General features: G+C 40.7%; 1 protein-coding gene across 3 annotated transcripts in view; it reads left to right on the top strand.

Annotated features, from left to right (window-relative positions):
• ELMO1 (engulfment and cell motility 1) overlaps positions 1–27912 on the top strand; it is a 315014-nt gene that overhangs the window by 56956 nt on the left and 230146 nt on the right. For 2 of the 3 annotated variants that reach the window (XM_050891283.1, XM_050891282.1), the window contains exon 2: positions 20510–20560. Coding sequence is in view for 1 of the 3 variants with exons in the window: in XM_050891281.1 (XP_050747238.1) it covers positions 6242–6282; positions 7446–7518; positions 20510–20560 (165 nt within the window). In the remaining 2 variants the exon portion in view is untranslated. Of the gene's footprint in view, positions 1–6241; positions 6283–7445; positions 7519–20509; positions 20561–27912 lie in introns of all 3 variants that reach the window. The other variant, XM_050891281.1, reaches the window with a different exon arrangement.

Genomic DNA, 27912 nt, shown 5'->3' with positions numbered 1-27912 from the left:
AGAGCCTTTTCTACCCTGGTAGGCCAGCAGTGTGTCAGTCATGAGCTGTGGGTTTGGGGTTTCTTCATTCAGTTTTCAAAGGTATGCTCACCTAATAAAGTGGTTGTGTGAAGAACCACATCTTAAAGCCCTGCTTTGTATTTTAAACTGTATTTTAACTGTATTTTAAATGTGGTGTATGTTGCACGCAAACATGCTGTAATCCACAGCTGTAGGTCCCTAGGTGTTTTATAACTCTTCAGTATTCTTGACTGGGAGTTTTTGGTGTCCCTATTTGCGAAGTACTTGAGAAAACAGGGAATGCTATGGCTTGTTAGGACACTAGATGTGGAGTAAGAAGTTTCTGTAAAATTCTGTTGGGTTTTTTTTGAATAATGTTATGTTTCACTGCTTCCTTGTACAGTCACTTGGACATCCTAAAGATATGATCTGTGGGGCAATGCTTAGATCTGGTGAAATGCAGATTTAGGAGTGAGGATGTCTTTGGGGGAAGGAAGGGAGTAACTGAGGAAGCTGCAGCTGAGAGTGAAGGGGAGGAGGGCATGAACACCCTGGTTTCCCCAAGTCTTGTGTGCTCTGCAGAACCCCTACTGCTATATTTATACCAAAGTGTTTCTACTGACACGTTAAAACTGCCACCTTAAGGGCTGTGAACGGAGCCAGTAAAAGCTCTCTCCCATCAGCAGGCTGCACTTGTTGAAGGTTTTGCCTGTTGGCTCTGGGGTGCGAATGTTTTCTGCCTTGGGTTGTGTTGCTGCACCAACAGAACTGTGTGGTGTTGACCTGGCCTTGGCTGGGTTTTATGGTCTCTGTTACTGCAGTGTTGGGGTGTGCCCGTTCTTCAAGTATTCACTCCCTCTGGTGCTCCCCTGAGTTACGAAAATCCTCTTCTCCATCTTTTACAGATGCCTGATGCCTAATTAAGAAGTCTGGTCTCACTAATACTCTGTTGTAGTCAATGGAGAGAGTTGATTCCCAAAGTGGTTCGGAGCAGGTTGAGGAGGCTGAAGCCCAAAGCTCTCCAGTACCTTCCCCTTTCAGGAGAAGACCTTGCCTCTTACATCATAAGAAACCAGTGGCGAAGTAGTGAGTCAAGGACCCAGGTGTCCTGGCATCTGGTGTTTGCCACCAGACAGTCCTGCTTCTATTTCTGTAGCCCCTGGTGTATGACAGTAACAGATGAAGCCTTCACTGATTGTGAAAAGAGGTGGTTTTTTGTTTTTTAATAGCCATAAAAATGACTTTTGCACTAAAAGATTTCTTAGTAGAATGGTAACATTAATTATAGACAGAGTGGTGTATTTACTGGCTTGAGATTCTGTTTTTTGACAGATGCACGGATCAGCAATGGAACTTTTTTTTTTAATGCTGAGTGTTTTCTACTAACAGATGTGCTGCATCTGCTGTTTTTCTGTGATAGGCTTAATGACAGCAAGGGTTAAGGGTTTTCTTGTTACTTCTGTGATTAAAAGGTGTCAGCCAGGGAAAGTGATATCCCAATCATTGGCCAAAAAAACCCCCAACCAACCAACCCTGAAAAGGAAAAAGCAATGAATCTCTGCTAGTCATTTGAAAAGGAAAGGTATTCAACCTTGGCCTAAAAGAAACCTATCTACAATCCCCTGTACAATCAAAGTATATCTGAACTGCACATATAACACAGCTTTCTACCCAGATTTAGGCTTCTGTCCTCTTTACAGTTCACACCTGCACATGCACACACCCACTTGGTATTTGATTTGGAAGTGCTTTAAACCCAGGTTAGTGTACTGGTGGCTTGAACTGGACCTAGGGCTTGGTCAGCACTGGTGTATTGAGTGTTCTTAGCTTTCTTTTGCTCATCCCACAGTTTCCCTGGAACAAACAGTAGCCTGGACTCACCCAGCCTACACTCTTGCATGCCTGTGCTAAGTGCTTCCTGGTGACTGGTTTACCTCTATGGGGAACCCAAGGTGTAGGCATGAAAGGATGAAACTGGTGAGGAAATAGGAGTGGGAAATCTCAGTCTGTGTTCTGCAAGTTACTTTAGGAGTGCTACAAAATATTGCACAAGTAGCAAGGGCAGGTATTCAAGAAGACTAAGGTAGGGATTTGTGTGCATCGTAGCACACAAAACCTGGAGACATGACCTGAGACATATGCAGGTGAGCACAGAAGTGGTGACTAGGTATTACTGCATGGTGGATGTCATTAGGGCTACACTTAGCCAGCATCTCAGACACCTGTACTAACCAGTCAATGCAGATAAAGCTTTACTGGGTGTGTAAATTCATGTCAGCTCTAGTGCTGCCTATGCTTGGTGTCAATGGCAGGATTCTCCCCATGTGTGCAGATCAGTAAGTCTCAAGGCCATAATGCCCCATTGTCGTTTCCCAGTGGATTTCAGATATCCATTTAATACCTACCCTAGGAAAATACTTTTATACTAACTGATGTGTTCAGCGCAGATGGCTGTGATATGTTAGCTGAAGGGGTTATCTCCTATAGGGAGCACAAGCTTTACTTTGATCTGTGTTTTTTCATGCATTAAAGCTACAGCTTGATCTTCTTAGAGCTTTAAATGAGCATCTCAGCATGTGTAAAAGCACACTTCATTTTTACTAGTGTAGGGGAGGACATAGAGGCAAAACCCCAAAACTAAAATACAGTAGCACAAAATACTTCTTTCAATGAAGGAAAAACTTTGAAATATTTTTGCACTGTCTGATTGTAAGGAATTCTTTGAAGTACACTGACTAATAAGGTGAATTTGACTTTTCAGAACTGTAAATGCAGCAAAGATATTATGTTAATTTCCATAAATGTAATTTTATGAAGATTAAAATAACAAAAACATCAAGTCCATTCTCTTTGACATCAGGCAAATATTTACAGCTAGGCAAAAAAAAAAAGTGTCTTTGAATGGCCTGCCAAGTGGATTTACTCTGCAGAGAATGGAAATAGGCTTTTACCTCATCTTTCATAGTACAAAAAGAAAAAAATAAAATAGCTCACTTCTGTTTGTCTTCTACTACTGCTGCATTCCTATGCATACAGTAAACAGTCGTGTCCTGTCACTGTTACCTAAGCATAGATAGGTCTCTTACAGCCTTCAGTAGCAGGACTGCGAAGGGATTTTGGACGCGGCTGCGAGCTGGCTGGGAAGGGGCCATGGGAGCTGGTTGCTCGCCCGCCTGTCACTCCCAGAGCAAATAAGGGTTTTGTTGGTGTGGAGGCCTGGCCGTGCGCAGGCAGGGCGGCAGGAGTGCTGCCGCTGCCCGCTCGGCGTGCTGCCTGCCAGAGCCTTCCCGCAGCCCGTGCTTACCAGACCCCACCAGAGCGATTGCACAGAAGGAGTCGTGGCAGCCCTCGCTTGCTTTCAGCGACATCCCGCTTACCGCTGTGAACAGGGTGCTGGTGGCAATTTATCTGCTTGGTAGGGAAGGGGAAAGAATTTTGTCTGGAGACTTCTATGTAGGGGGAGTGCAGCCCAAGGGATGATTAGGAGCAGCAGCTTATTAGGATTGCAGTGGTATTTATTTTACATTTATTAATTTGTAGAGTGTTATCACATTAGTAATTGCAAACTCTGTATCCCAGAAGCGTTCCACTTTTTTCATCCTGTTGCTGATAAGTGCGTTGTACTTAGTCACTTTAATGCTGTAGCAATCGTGCCACAGGAGGACACAGCAGTACTGTGAAAAGCTGGCTGTATTAATAATTTTTGTTACTGAAGATCTATGTTGTTTTTCTTTTTTAACTGTCCCTTACAGGTTCTAGTTGATTTATTGGTTGGGTTTTGGGGTTTTTTTTGTTTATTTTGTCTAAGTTTTTCATTTCAAATAAAGTCATATAATAATGCAGAGGTGGTATAGAATTGGAAAAGGGGGAGGGAGATTAGTAGGATTGAGAAAGGACATTAAAAAGTGATGGTGCAGAGGACTTAGAAGTACCAAAATAATGACTTGGAAAGTAATTGTATCCAACCTTCCCAGTGTTTATATTATTGCCAGTTTGGGTTGTTAAAGTGTCTTTTTGTCATAGTTTCCTATGGGAAACTATAGTTCCTAAAAGAAATAATGGGGAGGAGAGGCAGTTACTCTTTTTGTCCTCTGTTGTATTAAATCTGTTAGCTGATACCAATTTACTTAGTAAAAGGAATTAAAATCTCCGATACAAATTTTATTGAAATAGGTGAATACCGGAGTAGGACCCACAGTAGCATCCTGAGGAGAGAAGGGTAGGCAGCGTGCAGAGCTGTATGTGCCGCTTGGCAGCAGCTGACCTGCAGGCTGGCACACGTGTGCTGGATGGCAAACTGGCGTTATCCTGCTCCAGATAAACCTGTGCTCCTCCCTGTTCCCTCTATCCCTCCTGAAAAATGGGGGTTTATTTTTTTGGGAGGGATAGAGGGAAGAGAGCAGTTAGAAACAGGGATTGCTTTCACAGGATTGCAGAAGCTACAAACCACTTGGGGAGGAGGACAGCAGGTGAAAGCAGCCGCATGTAAGTGACGCAGTAATCCAGACTCAGGAACTGATCAGGCTGAAAAATTGTGGGGAAGAAAACACTCTTCTTTTTTTTTTTTTTTTTTTTTTTTTTTCCCCTCCCTCCTCTCCTTGCATGATCTACCTGATCTGCTTCACAGCCCGGCTATGGTTACGCAAAAAGCTGAGCCAGCACAACAGAGAGAAGCTGCTGTGGAGAAAGGACATGTTGGCTGCTGCAGCAGGGAGCAGTTTCACACTTCTTGCCTTTTCTCCCATGTGCCAGTATTTGCTAGTCATTTAGGCACATAGTGAGTCAGATGAGGCGATCCAGATGAAAACTATTTCTTTCCTTTTTGCTGGGCCAATTTTTAGTTTGATCAAGTTCCCTAGTGTGGCTCACCTGGGTGGTCATGTGAAAATAGTAATGGGTAGTGAAAGAGGAAGGATGGAAACCAAGGACTGAGACAGTATGGCAAGGGAGGACAGGATCCTTTCAGCAGATGCTTTTGTTCATGTTTGATTAAAATGGTCTTGTGTTACATTTTTGCCTGTTTATAAACTGGCTTAATTGACTTGACTGTTGAAATAACAAATCCTTCCCTGATCCTGACCTGACCAGGGAGTCCCATCTCTGGCTTTTTGTCTATACAGCGATGCAGTTCAGAAGACAAATCCAAGGGAAAAATAATTCTCCCTCCGTGTAACACACCCTGCTACTGAGTTAATTTTTAGCCTAATCAGTTTTCTATAAACATTAAAGGGAAACAGCTTGTTTTGACAACAATGTTGGTTTATGGGTGGTTGTATGGTAGGTTTTGTGTATTTTCTTCGTTTTGTTTGCTTTTTAAGAATTCAGTGAACTGTGATTATTGGAAGTAAGTAGAGAGGGGGTCCTATGCTGTTTAGGTGATTTGGGGAATTTTCATGAAGCAACAGAACTGTATGACATTGTGTGGTCACCCAGTATTGGAGAAAAAAGGCTCAGTAGTCACCCAACTGGTGAAATTTGGTCTGTTTCTTTTTGCTATGCAACTTCATCTATGTTTTGGGATACAAAAATGCATTTTGTTTTAGCCAGCAATCTTGTAAAAACACTTGCGTGTGCACCCTGTGTTTATAACAATGTTCAGAGCGTTGCAACATCACCAAACTGGACTGCTCCTTCTATTTTGGGACCCGAAGCAACAGAGCTGTTTTCAGTCAGTCCAAATGCTTGTGCTCACAGATGTAGAGAATAAAGCGGAACTGATACATCTGCGATATTAACACCTTCCAGCTGGTGTTTTATCAGAGGGGAACCTGCGTATGTGTACTTGAGAGAGGATTACTGTCATCATATGACCATATCTGAAAGGGACAAAAGAAGGTTTAAAAATATTGAATGTCTTCTTGCTTCAGATGTCGTTCCTGGAAAATGCTCATGTTGATATCTAAATCTTCTGTTTCTGTTGGGTAATGAGATGCAGTGTACACAAAAGACCCTTTGATTTCTCAGTTGAGAAGCTGAGTTGATGCCGTATGGGCTAATGTTGACAAAAAGGACTGATACTGTCATCATGTGTATGTGTAAAATTGCTGTCTTTATAGATTATCAGACTAAAACAGCAGAAAATTTTGGGGTCCTATCAAGCGTGATATTAAACAAAAAATGAAATACTACTAACTTGTTTTGTGCTTTGCAGTCAGTGGTTTTGGAATCCTATTTTAAGAGTTCAGGGCTGTTCCAATTCGGTGATATTTTTTTTTTCTTTCTTTCTTTTTTCCTTAACCAGAAAAAGCCACTGTCCTCAATAATAAAAGAAGTCTGTGATGGGTAAGTTCTGCCATATAGTACGTACTAGATACTATATTTTTTGAGTTATTAAACCAACTTAGTTAACTTTTTCTGAAGAAAATCTAGATATCCTGTATGACTAGTCATTAGTTTCTTAAATCTTGCAGTTGTTTTATCTTCAGATTTTGAATTTTACAGTGTATTTTGGATCAATTACTTGCAAGATGAGGTTCCTAACAAAGCAGCTCCATCGTGTGGGTGACTCTCATTTAGACTGTTTGTTACCTTTCTGCACAGAGATGCATTTTACCCACTCAGTTTATGCTTGTGGTCCCTGCAGTTCATGGATTAAGGAACTAAAGCACTGACTGTGGCTTTGATTTTTGAGCACCGAGTCTAGTGGCTACTGTAAGCTGGTCCAGTTTATGTGACTGCTCACATGAAACTGAAATGTTAATCACAAGTCCTGCAATATGAACTAATAATTGGCTAAGAGAAATATCTTGCTTTAGTTTTAATATATTAATATTTGGGGACAAAAATGCTGTTTTAAGCAAGTGCTACCACACAGGAGAAACTAGTTTATATTCATCAAATTGCTGCTGAGTTAAAAAGGTGGTATTTTATGTGTAATGTAATATATCAACTTAATACTATATGCTTTGGGTATTGTATAAGCTAGCATAAAATCCTGGTACTGTAAATTTTTTTTTTTGTCTGTTTTAGTGATTTAGTGATCTTGCTTACTGCAAGCAAAAGTTAAGCTTGCTAGTTTTTCTAGATCTGGAATGAATATCAGATCATTATCAACTTATTTTTGGAGCACTGAAGTGTCACTGTAGGGACAAAGTAGCTTCTCTTCTTTCTCCGCTGCCTCCCCCTTCCCCCCCCCCTTCTTTTTATCTTTGCCTTGGAAGGAAGGTATTACATAATTTCCTTCTCGACTGTAGTCCAGTTTAGGGCTTTGTTTCAGATGTGCAAAGGGAAAATCTCGTTTATAGGATGTATTTGTACTGAAGTTTTCCCTTTGTAAGCATGCTTTTATCTTAAACTTTGGAACTCATCATTGAAAGCTGTAGAAAAGTATGAGAAATACATGGGAATGACAGGCACTTGTTTGATTACAGTAAAATTACATAAAGGGTGCTTTTTGAGGTTTTTAAGATTTCATTTTGTGATTAATTTATTTTCATATTTCTAAGGTGGTCTCTTGCAAATCATGATCAATTTGCACTGCAGCATGCTGATAGTTCTAATTTCTACATCACAGAAAAGGTAGGTAAATCATTCAACACAATTCTTGCATAGCCTATCAAAATGTTTGCCACAATTTATTTTAAATTAAAATATATAAAAATATAGAGTATTTCCCATAACGCATTGCCAATGAGAGGGTAGGTACTGGGAGACCTGGTTTAATGATTTTGCACTGATTTCTTCTGTTTGCAAAGGCAAATAAAAGTTTGAATGTGCCAAGGCCTTCACATCTGTTGAGTTTGAGACTTCAGCCCTGAGCCCTTCAGCTTTGGTATTTGTGCATATTTAGTATTCTGCTGACAAGTGGTGTACAGGAAATTGAAATATGTAAACCAAGAAGGGCTCTTTGAAGTCTGAGGAGACCTTCAGTGCATGTCACTTCCCTCTTTGGCTGATCAGGTAGAAATAAGTTTCAGTGACTGTGTAATATTTGCTACTCCTTCCCGCCTGCTGTCTTGTCCTTTTCCAGTTCTGTATGTTACGTTGGCTTATTTTTTGGTCCCCAGATAGCATGGCAATAGGTGATTCATGAAGTGATGCAATGATTTCAGCACAGAGTAACGAAATGGCTGTAGTTGTAATAAAAATGGAATGTCTGCTCATCTGAATGAGACCAAGTAGTACATTCATTCCTAGCATTACTGATAGAATTGGTGAAATTACTGAAATTATGAAAAAAAATTAATTTGTTGGAAGAGTGTACACAGTGCTGCAGAGGTACAATTTCTAAGCAATGTGAAAAAAGCACTATTCAAAACCTGCTGAAGTCCGCATGCAGATTACCTAACCTCAGTGGATTTTGAGCTAAATAGACCTGAGTTTAGCTGCATAGATGTAGATGCCTCTTGCTTACCTTGTTACCAGTTTAGTTTGGCTTACCCTTAAGTGGAAGGGTCTTCTGGTTTTGTTTTGCATTTTACAGTTGTTTAGGATCTGCTAAATACAGCTGAGACATGAACTAACTTTTCTCTTGCTGCAATTGTTACCCCCACCCAAGACATAAAGGGAACTTAGGCACAGTTAAGCATTTAGAAAGACTAAATTTAGCAAGACAACTAGAGCAGTTGCTCATAAGATAGTGCTGGGGGTTTTTTGGGTGGGGTTTTTTTTTGTTTGGGTGGGTTTGTTTGTTTGTTTTTTTTTTTTTTTTTTTTAACAGACCAGTTTCAGTTTTTCATTTAACTGTTTGTCACCCCAGACAACCTTCTCAATGTGTCACAGTTTGTTTTGGGATCTCCTCTTGTCTGCTTGTGTGTTTTTTTTTCTCCTTTCTTTTCAAGTTTCAATTGACAGACACTTCAAAGGCCACCACAAGGAAAACTGTTGAAGTAATTATTGGCTGCTATGTTTTGCCTCCACCCAAATTAAATAGCGAGACTGTTTTGCTAATTGCCCTGAATTGTGACACAACCTTTTCCAATAAGCCAGACACAATTGAACTTGCCTGTTGGCATTTAAACTCTGATTGTACAGTGAATATTTCCAAGAAGCCAGGATTGAGCGAATACTTGGGCTTGTTGAAGGAATTTGTCCTGATACGGTTGGAGGAATCTTCCAGGCTTTACCTCCACCTTTGGTTGGTAGGATCCTGCAGCTTTGGAGAAGAGAAGTGTTTTCAGTTCCTCGTAAGAGGAAGTCTGATGGCTTTTGGCTGCCTTTAGCTTGCAATAAGGGTGGAAAATGATGGTCTTCTAGAACATTTTGGATTGTACTGCAGAGAGGACTTTGAGTTTGTTTATTCCCTACTGAAAATATGCAGAGTGTCTGACTCTGAGTCACATAAATAAGAGAGAAGAGCTCTAAATGCCACCAGTATTACTCAGATGTCTGTGAATTTTATTAGATATTGTTCACTGTTTATCACTGCTTATTGGATAGTGGCTATAAAGAGAGGCTTACATAGGCCATCACCCCTTCTACATACTTTCCCTCATTTGTGTGCAGTAGGATGTTGTTGCTTTCTCAATTAAAACATGAAAAACACCAAGCATAAGGACAAACACATGCACTTCAATGAAACTACAACACTAATTGTTAAAGCCCACATTGCTTTAATCTGTCTCTTACTAGGACATGAGCAGAGCTTTTTTGCGGCAGTGACAGCTTCTAATAAGTAAATATTTTTCACTGCTTTCGAAGATGAATTGTACGTCTGTACATATGCAGAAAACATTATGTATAGGTCATGTTTCTGCAGAGCCTCGGTGACTGCTGATTTATGGCCTTCCAGGTAGAGATGCCTTTTTAAAATATCACTATGTTTAAAGTTACCAGAAAGAAAAGCAATTAATGAATTCTTGTACAGAGTAACAAGAAACTTTGAAGTGAAAATGTTACAAATGTGGGACTGCCAATACATGGCTTACAATTACATTTTTGGTTTTGGGTGGCAAACAGTACATCTGTGTTTCGGTTGTCATATGCAGAACTCTTTATCTTTTGTAGCTGACCTATATTTCCTGATTATACAGCACATAAATAAAAACAACGCCCAAGCAGTTCTGTGTCTTTTTTTTTTTTTCCCCTGACTGTGTTATTTGGAAAAATGCCTCTACAGGAGTAGCAATAACTCCTTCAGACAGTATAAGGGTGTTCTTTTAAGAAATCTTGAGTCACACAGGGTTCTTACTAGAGATAGGGCTTATCACAGCAGATGCGGTTTGGACTGCTGCCTCTGGGGTTCTGGTTTGGCTGTATCTGTGCCCCTGAAAGTGCAGTGGAAATTATTAATTGTGTATTTTAGTCATTTTTTTTTAAAATGGGAGAAATAAAATAAGAGGTTATGTGAACAAGAAAACCAAGCAGGCATAGTGCCTAAGCTCAAGCCTAGCTGGTGTTTTGATCACAGTGTATTTGATTTTTTTTTTTTTTTAATTGCATTAATAGATGTGTCTTTTTCTAAAGGCCTTACTTATCACAGAGGTGCATTTCTTTGGTAGGTCAAACATCTAAAAGCCTGACTTCTGAATCAGGATCTCATTGTGCTAGATACTATATAATAGAGAATAAAAAAGTCACCTTTGCTTCAATCTGTCCAGGTTGTACCTGAATAGATGCTTGTGTACATCAGGCGTAATAACTCAAGAACACTATAGCCTGGATGAGCTCTGGTTTAGAACAGAAAATGCTATATGGAGAGTAGAAAATGGCTGTATAATTTTGTGTGCTATGTGTGTTCCTGGGCAGAAAACCATGGCTTAGATACCTGTCCACTGTGTTCCTCTGCTGGCAGTACTAGGAATCCAGGGACAGACATCTGAGTGGCTCATGCAGCACATTGGTGGGTATGCCTGGTCCCTTATCACTGCTCACCCTTGGCCTTGCAGACAACGTCTGGCTCCTCTAGATCCATTTGTGCACCTGCACTGCCGACCATGGGCTCTGGGTCTGGGAGGGATCATTGTTAGCTCAAACTCGGTCTCTAAAAACAAAAAGTTTGGGAAGGAGCTGGATAATTGCAGCTGTTCAGATTACAGCACAGCCTCAAAAATTATTTTTTTTTTGGTCACATCTGAAGATGTGATAAACCACAATGTTTATCAACAAGGTGGCTTTGCAGGAGCGTGAGGCTGGGGAAGAACAGTGTTCAAGCTGGCTTCACTGCTGGAGGCAGAATGTGATGGCTCTTAACTCTGCACCTGAGCAACTATCAGGAATAAAAGGCTAACTCACTCTTGCTGAGGGGCTTTGTGAGCCAGCTCCGAGCTGTGTTCGGCACACAGTGATTATACTGGTGCCATTTTTTTATGTTATCTTTTAAATGTAAGGACATTTCATTCATCTGTGCATTGACTGCAGCCCATTTTTATTCAGTCACAATTTCGTTGTGTTCAGTTCTTTACATCTGATGCCTCTGAAGACTCCCTGTGGTTTTTTCCTTCTTTCCTGACTCCCACATTTCCCTTTCATTCTTATGTGCTTATTGCATGAAGTGGAGGAGACCAGACACTGAGTTCTCTCCATTAATTTCGAGAAACTTTTAGTGCTGTTTTGCAAAGGGAGCTGCCTCCACCTTACTTTCGTTGTCATTACTCAGCTCTTTGCTGTGTTTGCAGATGGGACATCCTTCTACCCCCTGCCTTCCCCAAGCTGGGAACCTGCGTAGAGTCCCTGGTGCTTGTTCTTTCTCAAAGGTGCTTTTGCTTGTGACCTATTTTTTGCTGAATACAACCTGTAATTGTATAGTCATGTGAAATTCCACCATGCCATTACAGACTCCCTGTGTGGGAGTGTATGCAAAAGACAGGACAAGAAATGAGCCACTTGTAGGGTTGGGATTTTTTGGAGGTTTTTTTTCTTTCACGTTTTTAGTATTTGTCTGTTTTCACTGATTAATTGAACTTCGGTGAGTTGGAAGTAAACATTCTCAATAATGAAGGTGTCTGATTCACTGAAGGACCTGGTACTTCGTAAGCAGCTGAGAATGAGAAGTAGCATGAAGGGTGGGAACTGGAGAAATTTATTAAGTGATCTGTTCCTCTCATTTGCCATTTTGCATTACTCTTGATAATACTTTTCTTAGTAATGCTACATAAATGGCAGATTCCAATCCAGATTTGACCTGGACCAAACTATGCCCAACTTTCCCTTTTCTCTGCCACTGATAGGAAATGTGGTATTTCCCTCATATTCACAAATTTCTTACTGTTTTGGGGCATCTGCACAGCCCTGCAGAAATTCCTAACAATAAGGGCAGCACACAGAGTCAGAGCGGCGATCCTCCCGCCTGCTTGATGGATGCTGGTAACACTGCCCTATGGACTCCAGTAAAAACTAGTGGACACTAGTATCTTTCTCCGGTGAACAGAAGTAAAACTTGAGTATCCGTACACTAAATCACTTTCAGTCCTACTTTGTTCAGGCTAATTTCAAGAACAGTGGTCATCCTTCTCTTAGCGAATTAGTCCTGGTTTTTAGGACTCATTTTGTAGGACTTTAGGTATATGCTAAATTTTCCAAAGAAAATAATTCTGTCCTGTCAACCTGTTATGCTTTCTGGCCCCAGCATCAACACCTTAATTCTTCTGCTTGCCTCCTTTTTAAATATTTGATATGACAATATCTTCTATTTAGTTCTTTAGTTCCACATCAAGGCTGATGAGATGGATCAAGTGTTTTTTTTAAAAAGCTGTATAGATACTTATTTTCTTGAATTTAGTTTGTAATTTTGCCTCACAAGGAATCACTAGAGAGGAAAGGCTCTGAAAAGGTTTGTCTTTCTGTTACAGCACTTGAAGATAGGTACGCCGTACCACAGGCACGGTGCGACTGTTCGGGTTAGGCTGATAGCAAACAGTTCTGTGTAAGATCTGGCTGACAGGAAAATGCTCTTTGAATCATCTTCATACTTAAAGAACAACCTGTTTAGATGGGTAGTTTTACAAGGTGCAGTGAACAGACATCACAGCTCACTGCTGAAGGGGGCGGTTCTGATTTCTTCTCCCCTTCCCCAAGAGATCCTGCCACTTCATTTCTGCTGGCTACAGCATTTTTTTTTGACAGTTTTTGGAGGTGGTGGCAAGGGGGGGATCATTTTGTGCCACTTTAATTCATTAAATTTGCTTAATAAAAAGTCTGCCTGATCTGATGTAAGGGTGAGACAGGACCCTTGAATCATGTCCAGGAATGGGCTGCAGAGAAGGAAGAAGTTAAAGGAAGGGTAAGAAGAAGAATGAAACTTTGCTCTTTTTAACAGCTGTGAGCTGTTACATCCCTCAGTTGCTTGTGGAACTGGCTTAGGCTGATGTGGAATGAACTTGTTGGCAAATTCTGACTGTAGTCAGAAGTGGAGAAGGGATGTTTAACCTACAGTCCCTCTGTGTCTGAGAGGAAGGGTGCAGGCACGGGAGTAGGAGTAGGATGTATATGTTAGAGAAGCACAAGCACCTGCAGGCTTCCCCTTAAACAAGTCTCAGTGTGGTTCCAAATGTGGTGCTTGCAAAATAAGATGGCCTGCTTTCCTGCTTATACTATAGTGCTTATTCGTGTCTTCTACCTTACAAACTGAGCAAAACCCCAAATGATAACATTTTCAGCTGGTTTAGTTCCCTTGTTGACTCATCAACTAGTTATACAACTGTTTATGCCACATAAAAACAGTAGTAGGAATGAGCAAGAGACTGAAAAGCAAGACTCTATGGCAGCAAGCTGTGCTTTGATTTGGCAAAAGTGACTGTGAACCACAGTCTTGGTTTGGGTCTTCAGCTATTTCTCTTAGTAGCAGCATCTGCTTAAGGAGCTACTGCTCCTACACTGACCCCTCAGTGGTGCTTTGGGTGAATGTGTTGGGTGAACTGCATCAAAGAACTGACTTCAATTTGACAATCCTTATTTGTTTTGTTTTGTTTCTTTGTTTCCATACCAGTTCCCTGTTCTGATTTCCCCACATGATCTCACCAACAATAGTATGAGCCCAGCTAAGTCTGTCACTTCCTGATTATTTTGCAGGGTGCAGCTCTTATGTTCCAACTTATCAGAGGACGATGGGGCTGCTTGTTATCTGTGCATCCCTTCTGTGTTCCTGGTACAACTGTCTGTGTATCTGTGTGGTTGCTTGAATTGGGGAACTGATCGAGGTTAAAAATAACTTGTGTGTAACTTCTTTTAATGTGTCAGAAGGATGTCTGCCCACAGTGTTGCTCTGCAGAGCAACTGATACTTGCTAATGTTGTCCTCGTAAATCACTCCACCTGAAGATGAGTAAGTCATGCAAAGTATAGACTTTTTCTTAGGATGTGGTTTCAGTGGCATTCAAGTTGGTATCACTGTGGGTTGCTGGAGAAACAGATAGTCAAGCTTTCTTTTTCCCCTCTGTTGCTTCATTCCCTTTGCTTCACTAGCATTCTAGTGACTACTACTGGAAGGTGAGTTGGTTCAAGTCATGGATCTGACAAAAGAAAACTCTGAAATTTCATTTTTATTTTTTTTTTCCCCCTCCTTTTTGTGAATGAAGGGGAGAGGAAGAGGTAACATTTTAAGGTTAGGTGGTTGACTGTGCTGCTGCATGTTGGTAGATCTGATGTAAGGAAAGTGTTGGGAGCCCACACGCTAGAAAGATATGTGCAGAATTGTGCCTCTTCTGGGCTGTAGAGTTGCGCTGGATTAGGTATATCCTGAAACTGCACCACTGGTGTAACCTGGTTTATTTACTAGCTTCTGTAATCCTTGAACTAGCTTCTGTAATCCTTGAATAGGGGTAGATAAACAGTATGCAGAAAACTTCCTCTTTTTAGAAACTTCAGCCAAACTACCAACGCTTAATTTGTTAAGGAAAATGCTATCATCAAAGTCGAATGTGAAAAACTGGAAGGCATTCTCACTGTTTCCAGCAGCTTCCCAGAAAAAGGAATTTTATCACAAGATTAATTGCCTCAGTATTTCTTCTAAAACAGTACAGTCCTGTCATGCCAAGTAGCACAGTGTTGATAATTACCTATATCTCTTAGCTCTCATCTTATTAAAGTTTTTGGTGACTAAAAATGAACTTAAGAAATTTCCTACCAAGTCAGCGAAATGTTATATCTAACCTCACAGTCTATCTCCAGCTGTAACCAGCAAATGCCATTCAGGGTTGTGATCTGATAATGGCCTTCACTCCTCTCATACTTCCTCCAGCATTCATGTTCGTTGTACTACAGGTGTTGGAGGCTGCATGTACACTTAGTCCGTTTAATATCCCATATAAAGGCCATGAAATTCTTTCATCTCTTCTTGAACCTGCTGATACTGCCTGCTTTCACAACCTGTTGTGACAACAAGCTCAAGTAATTCACTGCCTTCTGAATGAAGAGGTATATTCTTCATCTGCTTTAAACTGATCCCTTACTGCTTTCGTCAGGTACCCCCTAGTTCTCATACTGCAGGCTTTGATAACAACGGTTCTGCATTCAGCTTGTCCACTACATTCCCTCCTGTGGCCTTGGTCCCTCCAAACTGAGGAGACCTTGCCTTGTGAGGCAGCTGCTCGAGCCCATTGAGCATTTCATTTGCCTTTCTCTGCCTTTCCCTGATGCTACTGTGTCGTCCTTAAGATGTGAAGATCAGAACTGCACACAGTGCCCTGCATATGGTTGCATGAAGTTCTTGTGTCATGGCAAAATGATGTCCTCTGTCTAGTTCACAGTACCACTTCTGATGACGCCCAGTGTTTACTGGCTGCTGTAGCACATTGAATCAGTGCTTTAAGGGAGATCTGCCAACAAGAACTTTGCTTCTGTTTCCTGAGTTGTTGACTTAGAAATGAACTCTGTTATGTATCATTTTGTCCTTATTTACTACTTGCCCAAACTCATCCTTGTGAAAATGTTATGGAGTCACTAACTTCAAGTGTATTTCATAGCTCTAATTTTTTGTTGTTGTGTCAATTTGGAGGAAGGTGTAATAAAATAATAGTAGTATGGAAAGAGGGAAGAATCTATTACTTAGCGATATAAACACGTGAAGAATTTTAGATTTCTTGGCTGTTATTCTTTAGCCCAGTTAGAGAAGTCTGAAGGAAGTTGTTTGGTCAAGGTTAAAGAATAGTGCTAAGCGAGCTATAACGATGGGAACCAATGCTTCTACGTCTTCCTCAAATATGTTAAGAAAACATTCCATTCCAACCAGTTACAGTGAGCTGAATCTTGAGGCATTTTGCTGGGTATAACAGATTATTAAAATGATAAGACAAATGCATGGCAAAATAAACTTTAATTTTGCTTAATAAGTTTTCCGAAGTGTCTCTCCAGCAAAGCTCTGAATAAATGGCTTGACTGTTTTGATAAGATTTTTTGAAAGCGAATTCACATAGCTTCATCCCTCTGCATGATTTGGTGGACTCTGTTAATGCTTGAGGCCTGCTTTTTAGAGGCAAGTCTATGCAAGTCTCCTGCATGTGTTTTGGGCAAAGTAGTCTATGGCACAGTAAAGGCAGAGCTTTGAGAAGGAACAGAATCTGGTGGCAGATAATGTAGGTTCATGTTGCTCCAGCTGGTGGAGTTGGAAGTCAGAGGGCCCTAAGATGTGAACACAAGGCGAACGGTCCAGGTATCCTCTACTTCCTGCTGTGTTTTGTTGTTTGTGTGTTTTCATGATAGTACTTGTCTGTCTGATTGAAAACTCAGCTTGGAAAGTGCTGTGCAGCAGTATGATGGTTGGAAATACTGCCTACTCAATTAGAATAAAATCATCTTGTGAGTGTAGACTCTTGTTAGATATAATATTGCAAATGAGGCTTATTTGTATCCGTAATATAACTGCTTAGTCCTAGGTAACATTTATAACAAATCTATTTTCTTTTTAGGGAGGTTTTTTAGGGGCATTTTGGATAGTACTGTTTCACTGGTTCCCTCACTGCCTAGGAATAAGCTTTCCGAACACAGATCAACAGCATGAACAATATCTACAAACCTGATGTACACTTGAGAAACAGATCAGAAATGTCTTGGAAAAGGTTTTTGTTTGTTTGTTTGTTTGTTTGTTTGTTTTTGTCTTGTTCTTGTGTTCCGCCCCATAGGTGGTGAGCCCTATCCTGAATAGCAGTGGTGCTTATGAGTATGATTGCCAAAGCTGGGCTGCTGTAATGACGTTCTGTTATCCTGGAAAAGAAATCCACAGGATGCTGTCCCTAATACTAAGCAGATTAACTGTGTGTAAATGTTGTAATTGAAATTAACTGGCATGTCGACTACTGCATCACACAGTTAATGTAGGAAATCCTCTTGGCTTAATTGTGTGCTTACATGCTGTTTCTTGGTAGGCGCTTAAGTCATTATTTAGAATGGATAAACAAAATTGGATTTTTTTATTGGGGAACAGCTAACCCTTTTCAAGTTTTGGCTAGCCTGCTGTGTTAGAGACTTGATGCTTTGAATACTTTCAGAGAGAAGGCATGGGCAGTTTTCCTTAAGCCTTTGTCTAAATCAGGAGTTGAAGATGGGCTCTCTATCTCTTGTGATAGCAGTGACTGAATTTACAGTATTGGGTAGACTTACGAACTTTGCTCTGAGCCAGGCCTGATGAAAGGTCCTTGGGCTTTGTGTGCTATTGGCTCTGACAAGCGTTGCAACTTTGAGTTTGGAAGCTTTGGTGTTTCAGACTCGGCTTGATAAATAAACAGAAAGACCCCAAAGAAAACTTCCAACGATGCTTTTATGTACTCTGTGTGTTCTTTTTCCTCTGCTATTTTATATATAACCTGCTGACATACGGTCACTCTGGAGAATAGTACTTCTCTTGTTTATCCATATGTGGTATCTGAACTTCAACCAGGTTATCGACTGCCCTTTTTCCACTTGTTTTTAAATTCCTCTGACTATAGAGAAATGGTGTATTTTTAACAAGATATTTTTCACTTGCTAGATTGGTTGTAGATTCAATCTATGCAATCTGTAAGTGTCCTTATTTAATTAGAGGTTTATTTTTTAACCTGCATGCATGACACTGTAGAGAGTATATCAGGTTAAGCCCAACTTTTTATGGGTTAGGGTTTCAGCTTGTGACAAAACTACTGTAATTGAACAAATTGTGGAGCATGATTTCGGCCTGAAGCAACTGAGAAATAATGTAATTCAGGCTGTGGTTGACAGCTTGCTGCTCCCAAAAAGGGAAGGTATAATTCCTCCTCATGCTTCCCCTGTTCTCTTTCTCCTCACTGCTTTCCTGCTCCCAAAGGTGTGGTTCCACCATCTTTCTTGGGTTTGCGCTGGTGCTGAACCATTGCAGAGCTTGTTTCTGTTTATTAGCCTGACAGAAGACTCTCCTCTCTTTCCTGCTGGGGCTAGTTTCTGCCAGGTTAGTGAGATTGTGAGATTGACCCACAAACAGGTCTGTCCAGTGCCAGAGCTGGTGCGAGGTGGAAAAAGGAGCATGCAGGTGGGAGGGAGTAGTACTCAGCTGTTCAGCAAACTCCTCGAGCCTCCCGAGACCATGTGTAGCCTCCTCACGCAATGCCCAGTACCTCGTGTTTGCCATGGACTAAGAGTGTTTGCAGAGATGCTTATTGTGGCCCAGATGAAGTGACTTAACTTGTTAAACCACAAACTCATTTGTACATCGGGTTTGGTAGTTCATGTTAATTAGAGCAGGAAACATGAGAAACTTTAAGCTTAAAGTTATGCTGCTAAAAAAATAATCCTCTGTGTGCTCTTATTTATGTTTAAGAACAGTCTATGTACTTAGCTCCAACATTTTCATAAGGATATCAGTGAACTTTCACTTCTGAATGTGATTGGTACAGTTTAAGTTGTTCAAGTGTTGTCTGATTCCCTGACTGCTTTTAATATTGTTGCATACTGGGATTTGCTGCCTTCCAAGTAAAGCTAATGGAACCCTGTGTGTATGTGTGCATGCACGTACTCTGGCCTAACACAACTGAGGTCCAGTGGCTTAGTCTAAGCTGTTGATGGAGGTAGATTTAGCCTATGCTGACTGTCTGTCCTAAACCAATTACTTTTATTCAGTTCCACAAATCCAGGAGGTGGTAACAGTTTAAGCCACCACAACAGTTTGCGAAGTGAGTTTGTTTCAACACTGATTTAGATTAAACCACACAAATGCACTATTGCCACTTCATACAGATTCCTTAGACGATGAAACATAGCTGGGTCTGATGCTGCTTTACTACAAGAGGAGAAAATCTGGCACTTTGTTAGTGCTGTGGGAAGTCATCCTGTATTTAGCTGCTCACCCTTTTTTGCCCCTCTCTTGAGTCGAGCCTGGCTAGCCTCCCTGGGACTGTTCTGGCAGGAGGAGACTGCTGAGGGCTGAGATGAGTTAGCTGCATATGTAAGCAAATATGCTGTAAAAAAGCTTCTCCCTTGTACCCCCTGTGTTGTCTGGCACTTCAGTTATTTCAGTTAGAGTGAAGAAGTCTTTGTGGGTGGAGATTGATCTTGTAGGTAGCTAGAACCAATCCCACAGACAACTTGGATACCAAGAAAGAGACAATATACTGGAGTTTTATTTTGGGACTACTTGACCTGGTTTCAGGCAAGATTTATCCTGTTTTTAGCATTTTGGATTTGAGATGTATCAGAATGGGAGCAAGAAGGATGAAATGAATTTGGGGAAAAATTGCCTGAGAAGAAATACACCTTCATTTTGTTTTGGCTAAACACCAGTCTACAGAAAGCCTGCAATGTGGTCTTCAGAACAAAATTAGCTCTTCTGTCTCAAACTGTTAGGGATTCCTCCAGTTCCTTTGACGAATTAGGGTATTGGCCCATGAACAAGCTATTGAACCATAAACGAAGTTGTGACTGTGCATTGTGCCCCTACGCTTACCACAAGGGAAGACCATGCACATGGGCATTGACCACAAAGTTGTGAGGATGCTGTAAGCATACACCATAGCTTACGCCATGGCAGCTTTTTCATCTACCCATAGCTTTAGTTTAATTGAACACGTTATGTGAGCTTAACCAAAAGAAAATGTTTAATGCCGCCTCTTTCTGCCAGCCGGGTAAGGAGAATGACTTATGGCATGTTTGAACTTTACTTACCGCTAACAGCGATGCTTTTTTTTACTTTGAGGGAGAATGCAAAGTCGTGGTGGCAGACCTCAGCGGGTTGGTTCCAGTGGTTTAAGTCAGCATGTTCTTGTTGCAGAAAATGGAGAGCCGGTGGGATAAATTTTAAATCCTGCAGATGTTTAATGATAGGTTTCAGCAAACTTACGAAATCCTCAACTATGTAGCACAATACCAGAGCCAGACACCATGGACAGTATTTTTCAAAGAAATATTTAGAAGTTGCCAGTGGAAGCTAAACTTTGAAAAACATGAAGTCATTCTTGAAAGGGTTCAGATTTGTTAAACACCATGTGAACAGCCACCAATTTCTTCAAGCTAGTGTTAGTATGCCTCAGTGGGGAAAATACTCTATAGATGTCAGCTCACATGTGAAAGAGGGAAGCTTTTGCATGCAGACTGGGGAAAGTACTGTTGCTGGTTTAGTGTGGCATTCTGCTCAATGCATGTTTCATCCTTTTATGTGAGTCTTAAATGAAACCTTTTGGATTTTTCTCTTTCAGAATCGTAATGAAATAAAAAATGGAGCCATCCTTCGGTTAACAACATCTCCAGTGAGTTACTGTTCTGTTCTTCTCTCCCTTCAAAGTGAAGATTTGATTAGTAAATCATTGTGAACTGATGTATGTATTTTTAACCTTTAGCCACACTGTATCCCACAATCCTCTTGCAAAGGAGGATGATGGTGTGGTCACCAGATGACTGTATGTGTTGTTCTCTTTTTTTTGAGTTATGGGGGCAGGGGTAGTAGCTCTGAGTGACATTTGGTGATAAGGTTGGCACAACTGGGTGTTTTTTGTCTCTCACTTCTCTCCCAGTGGGAACAGCTTTCATGTCCAAGATACCTCTGCTTCCCTGCTGGCATTGCAGTCTCACTCAAGTTGCTCCTTTTCTGCCCCAGAGCTCAAAGCCTAGAGAAAGGGCTGGGAGTTGAATCACAGAGAGCACTGCTGGGCAGCTCAGGTCAGAGCTTTCCTGCTCTCTGGGTTTCGGTTGAGTGAGCAGCAACTGTAAAGTTGAGATTTTACTGTTTTTCGGGTTTTTGGGGTTTGGGTTTTTTTTTCCCCTCCCCCCCCAACACCACCTCCTTGCCAGCTCCTCAAAAAGCATGGCAGAGTTGCTGGTTGCCTTGTAACGGCCTGTTTTCCTGCTGAGTTGAGCAGTACTGTTGCCACATGCTGAAAGCCACTATTAGTCCCAGAAGATGTATGTCTAAGGCAGCAGCAATCCCATTTCCTTGCTGACAAATGTAGTATGCCATTAAAATAGTTTACCTCTTCATGGTGGTGTTCTAGCTTCTGCAGATTCAAAGCGTTCTTATGGCCAAACTCTGCCACTCTTGTACTGCAGCTCATTTGAACAGGCAAGACGGAGGTGTGATGGTTTAACTTTTGGCTTCTGTTGAACCTGTTAAGAGTGCGGTCAGTTACTGCCATAAAATGTGAAAACTTCTAGATAGAAGCCACGCAGAGATTATAGATACATTTTTGGAGGGATCACTTTTCAGCTAGTAGGGGCTAGGCTCAAAGTGAAGAAACAGAGAAGTGTATGTTGTTACTAACTTCCCAGGTTCTCCAGGCATCATGTGCATTTCCACTCCTCCCTGGCCTGCTTAACCTGATGATGGCTTATACTGGACTTAGGAGGTGACTGAATTTGTATGCAGGTTTGTGTATAAGTAGAAATTGAAGAAGCCAATATGGAAACATATACATGCCTCAAGTTTTTAAATAAGTGACTGCAATATTAATCTACAGGAGTGTAGCTTCTTAACAGAAAGCACTTCTAAGCAGCAGCCAGCTGGGCAAAGACAAGAGATTTCTGTTATCCTTCATCATCTTTTTCAGTGGCCATTATATACAGAGCTTTACAGTCATAAGAATAAACAACAGTTTAAGACCATGGCTCTGTCAGAGTCTATGTGACTCGAGAGTCTCTTGCCATATGTGACAAGAACAGCCTTGTACATGGGGAAACCACTTGCTGGTGGAGTAAACCCCATTTGGGGGAACTTCCTCAGAAATGGACAGCCCCAGCACCAGCTCCTCCTAACCTTTGGGACTTCTTAAGAACAAATATCCACTCCACTGAAAAAGGGCTATCTACTGCCCAGACTTGGGATCTCATGAAATCAAAACAACATCTGTGGTTCTTCAAGAACCAGTGTGGTCCAAACGCATTGCATCATTCTTTTGGGTAACCACAGCATGCAGTGACAGCATGAGATGATTCATGGACTCCTTCCCTGTCTCAAAATCCACAACCAGTTGCACCACGCAAAACTGAAGAGAGGCTGTACTGCGACTGATCTGTGGAAATGGCTGTCTGTCTTCATGATCATATGTGCAATTGGAAACGTGACCTACAAACACAAAAGGCAAATTTTGGATTTATAAGCCTTTCTGCTAATACCTATGGGCAGGAAGGTGGGGCTTTGCATAAGACTGTCTTCTGCTTGTTCTGTTTCTTTGGTGATTTGCCTTAGTGTCAGTCAGCCAAGACAGGGGTTCTTAGGGTAGTGAGGTATTACCTGTTACCTACCACGTTTTGGACCACTCTGGCAGTGGCCTGCAGTTATGAGTGACTCAGCCATCCTGTTATAAGAATGAAGGCCAGTCTGTTTTCTAGTCTTCAGTATTGATATTTATCCCTGAACCAGAGCTTATTTTCAAATCTTCTGACATTTTTAAGAAGTTTGTTAACTTTTTCCGAGAATCAGTGAGGTAGCTTAGAAGGAGGTTTCGAAGGACCTGATTGGGTTTTGTCAGTTTCGAGAGTATTTGTATTCTTTAAATAGACATAAAATGAAGTTCTGCATGTTCCCACCCTACAATAGTATCTTTGCTTTTAAGGTACTGTCGAAGTGGTCATCATAGAGGTACCTAAAATAGATAAATTAAAGGCTTCCAAGCTGTGGTTTTTAGACTGGTGACCCACACAACACTTGTCATTTACCCTGAAAAGCTAACAGGCCATCTGTTTCCATTTTTGCTCTGAAATTCTGTATGAGAGCAACAGTAGTTGGAAGAAATAATGTGAAGAACAGGCTGCATGATATACTCCTGCAAAACGGGAAAGATGCTTTCCTAGCTGCTAGAGCTGGGTGGGAAATGTTTTTCTCATCCTGTGAAAATATTAAGATTCTGGAATTTTTTCCCCTTTTTTCTCTATCCTACATCAGTGTGAAGCTGAAACTATCTCCCCCTTCCCCCAGAAAAAGAAAATAATATCAAAAATGCTTTTTGAAGAGGTGGAGGAATTGGAAAAGAAGGAGAGGAAGACTGAGAGAAATTAAGAGGAGCCACGTACATACAGATTATGCAGTGTCTGGGATGTGTCCATGTAGTTCCAGAGACGCCTAAGCTGCCTACTTCCTGGCTATTGTGGGCAAAAAAAATCCGTCCTGAACTTCACAAGCCTTTTGAGGAAACTTTTTTTCCTTGAAGAGTTGAGAGGAATCATTTTGACCAGTTCTGAAGGCTGCATGAACTTAAAATGCTTTTCTAGTTCTTAATTTTCATGCAACTTATTACCATGACAGCCAGTAGTCTGGCTATACCCATTCACAGTTGCATGCTGTGAGTCATTGAAAATTGGGTGAGAGGGATGAGTTACGATCTTTTTGAGTTCTGTTGTCATTAGCCTCAAATTGTGTATTGCTCATGTGCCCGGAGCAGGTACTATTAAAGATTAAAAGGAGGGAGGGGAAAAAAGGTAGATTTATCTAGAAGTAGTAAACCAGCATTTTTGGGTTGGCTTTTTTAAAATTAGGATTTGAAATCTAACTCCCCGAATGTAAATGTTAAATATTTTATCTTTTTTAATCTCAAATTTAGATTATTTTGTGTGCGTATATAGGGACCTTTTCTGAAAATCATTGTTAGGGCAAAATCATGCAAGGGCAAAACTGCAGTTATGGTGTGCTGCTAAATCCGTTATAAAGGCTTGCCTTCAGAGATTTACAATGTGTCTATTTTAAACTTCTTTGAGTTAAAACTTTGCAAACGCCAGTCGTTAGGCCTGGTGGGAATTTGAACTGCCTCTTTGTTTCCATAGGTCTGTTTGCTAAGTTTGTGCGATTCTCTGAAAGGCTGTTTTTTCTAAACAATGCTATTTTTTTCCTCTATAAACCACTCACCGCACAGACACTCTGTTTCCTAGGTAACTTGAGTACAGATTGAATTTCTCTCATATTATCTTTGTTCTTATATCATCTTTCTTATTTATTTTTAACCTCTCCTGTCATCTTTCTTAAGAATTCTTTGTGCTATTCTGTGTTTTTGCAGTTTTCTGTGACCTGTTTTCCCCCTTTGTCCATTTGCATTTCTGAAGGGACTCATCAACAGTTTCTTATGCAACATTTCTTTGTATTTGAATATATGTGACAGTTGAAATGCCAGATTGCTATTGTCTGTTTTGTGATACCCATATTCTAGTGGATGGTGGGTAGCTGTATAAATAAATGAGCTGTAATTGCTCCCGAGTGTGAGACTGTTCCGAAAGGACAGTTGTGTCCTGCAATGCAGCAAGCAGAGTTCAGCCTTTTAGTGTGTGCAACTGCAGGATTCCTTCGATCAGATCCTGCAAATCCTTGTTCAAATGACTAATCATTTTGAAAGGATGGTAAAATACTGGGAAAATTAAACTGAAGGAGCTGGCCTCTTTTGTTTAATTTAATGGTTTTTAAACACCATGGTTTTTATTTGAGCACTCGCTGTTTATTTGAAAGTAGCTTCTTGGGCACTTAAAAAACATGCCTTGTTCGTGAACTGTATACCTTAAACACTGAGTCAATGGATAGCCTTTTCTAATGTGGTATTTATGGTGCCTGATCATTTGCTTTTGTCGCATGTTTTTCTTTGATCCCCTGGTTGGAGATTGGTTGAGTTCTCAAACCTGTAAGTTGTTTGTAGGCAGCTGTATTAGCATTTCTAGCATGAGCAATCATGTAAATAGAGGTGTTCATTAATAGTCATCATAGTGTTTTCCCTGAATGCTTTTGCAGATGTGAGCAACATGGTTTTTTATTTATATGTGATCTACACAGACAAGGAAGTGTAGACATTTGTTTAACCTATTTCTACTTACGCATCTGAATCCTCTATCTTTAAGTAAAAGTTTGGGGATCTGGTCTATAATCTTTGATCTACAATTGCTTTAATATGTGCTCAACTGTCTTAATGTTCTTGAAGTTCAGTATATGCATAAATATTTGCAGGTCTAGCCTATGATTGCGATTATGTTTATCATGTAATGGTGAATTAGTTATTATTGAATCTTATACCAGGAGCACTGACCATGGAAGTCAATGAGCCACTTCTGTATTTGTCTGCTCATAGTACAAGAGGAGGATTTGGGAAGTGGAGTTGGTTTTTGTCTTTTTATAGATAAAGGTTTAATCTTATGTTTTCAGGTTTCCAAAGGCATTTTTTTAATAGTAACAAAAAGGATTGTTTCAAATGCAGCAACAGGAAAAAATGCTTCTTAAACATTCATAAGTGGCTACTGATTGCATAAACTTATTTTAGACATATTTACGTAATACATATGGCTATGCATCTGTAATGCTTTTATCATTGATTAAGTACGTGACTCTAGACGTGACTGTTTCCCTGTTTCTCTGTTTCTGCCTCCTTAATTGTGTATAGTGATTGTGTAGGACTGCTCTGTGTATTATGTTTGTACAGGGCTTTAGATGTAGAAACTGAGCTTGAGTATTAATGTAAAAATGTTAGCAATTAATGTCTTTACTAATTAAAATGGAATCTTATTGCTTACCTGTCATCAGACGCTAGTCAGCCTTGCTGGGTCTGAATCTGGTTTGCGTATAATGATGATTATGTAACGTACTCACTCCTCCATTGCTTTCTGATGTGTATGCAGTTGTAGGTGAAGTGGCAGTAACAAGCCTGGAAAAGGCAGCAGTTTAAACCACCACAGTGTTAAGTTAAACCACAGAAATGCACCGGTTTGGTTAGTACAAAACTGTATTTGGTAGTTACTGATGGTCTGTATGCCCTTTTTCTAGCAGAATGTTGAATAATGTGACCAACTTATCTACAGGGAAGACCAAAGTACTCGTATTTTATTTTATTTGCTTTTTGTAAAGGATAAAGAAGAAAACTGATTACATAATGGCAAAACAACAATTTAATTCAATGGTCCAAATTTCTTCTGTAGCATATATTAATGTTTGATAGTGGTTGCATTTGGAATCTGTGTCCTCCCTGCTGTCCTTGCTCGCTGTATTTTATATTCAGTACAGAAACCCTGCGTACATCTGGGTAATAAGTTGCTTTCAAAGTTTGCACAAAGTATTCGGTGGCAAAGCAATGATAATTTGATCAGTAGAATCCCTTGTTAGGATGATCTTGGGATTCCTAACCTCCAAATGGCTATTTGAGTCTCTAAGCAAGTCACATCTTGGATTTAGGTCATTAGTTTTCTTTTTAAGCTGACAATCTCATCAAGCTGCTCCTTTTAAGCACTACTACTCCCTAAGGGCAACCTTTCTGGCTGTCCTTGGAGCAAGTCATTTAAGACTAGACAGGCAGCTTATGCCTCTTGGCAGCCTTTTGAAATGCTGGGGCTTCAACAGCACACGTTTTACAAGCTTCCTGTCTTCCTTCCTTTCTAAACAGGAGAGCAGTTAATGCTATCTTTCATTTACTTGAACGGCCGTGTTTCTGTTAATTCCCTCATAACGGTTCTCAGTTGGGCAGATTTTATATATTTATTTATTCTTACCTGAATGATATTTCAGTAAGAGCAGGGACATGGCAGCTAGCTCTGCTGTTGTGTTAATGAGCTGTGCTCTCTGTCCATCCACTGATGGATTGTAAATCATTAAAATAGCTCCCTGGTAAGCACTCAGAGCATATTTCATCTGGGTTTCATTTTTTAATGCAGTCATAAGTGATCTGTACATTCCATAAGCACGTATGAGTGCTATGGCAACAAGACCTAGGAGGCTTGTGAGAACTGCATGGTATTCAGTGAAGCAATATTTTCACCCATCAGGCACTTGCGATGACAACAGCCAACATTACTTTTGGCCGTGTTTCCAGTGAGACATGTACCAGCACTCTTGCTGAGACAAATATTTGTTTACCCCTTTAATCAAGATCTGCTCTGCCATTATCAGTTCTTTTCTGATAGTAGAAGGAGCAAGGTTTATTGGATGCAGTGTCTTGCAAAACTTGTTTAATGTAAGAAAAGTACAGCTATGTAGAAACTTTGCTGATGGGGCATTAGCATTGGCATAGTCAGATAAAGCCTATGATGTTATTAAGCTCTCTTTTATGTACTTAAAACAGGGCTGAACCACTTTTGTATCAGAGAGACATTGCTTTATAGATTTTTGTGCTCTGTAGAGGGGACCAAGCTGACTCTGATCTAAGATTATATTTTGGTTTTAGTGTGGTGAATTTCAAAGCTCTCACTGACGTCAGAGGAAAGAGGATTAATTTATCTCTGTTGGTAAGTTGGTCCCACTCATGCTGCTGTTCTGCAGTGTAGGTGAGCTGTTAATGCAGGTCCCTGTACTGGTGTTCTCAGTTTTAGTCAGAGGCAGGGTTAGCTCTTTCCATGCTTGGTATTGATTCATGTGTAATGGAGGTCTCACTGGGATGGCAGCAGCCGTTCACCAGCACCAGGTGTTTATGCTGGGGGCAGGAATCTCTCCTTAAAAGGAAGGGTGAACTTGACCATTAATAATCTGTTGTTAATGTGTACGAAGATGGCGCGTTGTTTACACAGCAATTGTAGGTGTGATGTGAAGGGGTTTGGAGGAAGATGTTCTCCTGGCTCTACTTACATGTTCTTTCTTGCTTGCTGCTGTGCTACACAGGCGATTACAGTCCCCATCTCTTTGGCCACAGCTCTCCTGGCCAAGTTCTGACCACTC

The sequence above is a fragment of the Gymnogyps californianus genome, chromosome 2 (assembly GCF_018139145.2).
Source record: "Gymnogyps californianus isolate 813 chromosome 2, ASM1813914v2, whole genome shotgun sequence".
Lineage (NCBI taxonomy): Eukaryota > Metazoa > Chordata > Aves > Accipitriformes > Cathartidae > Gymnogyps > Gymnogyps californianus.
This window is presented reverse-complemented; position numbering and strand designations above follow the sequence as displayed.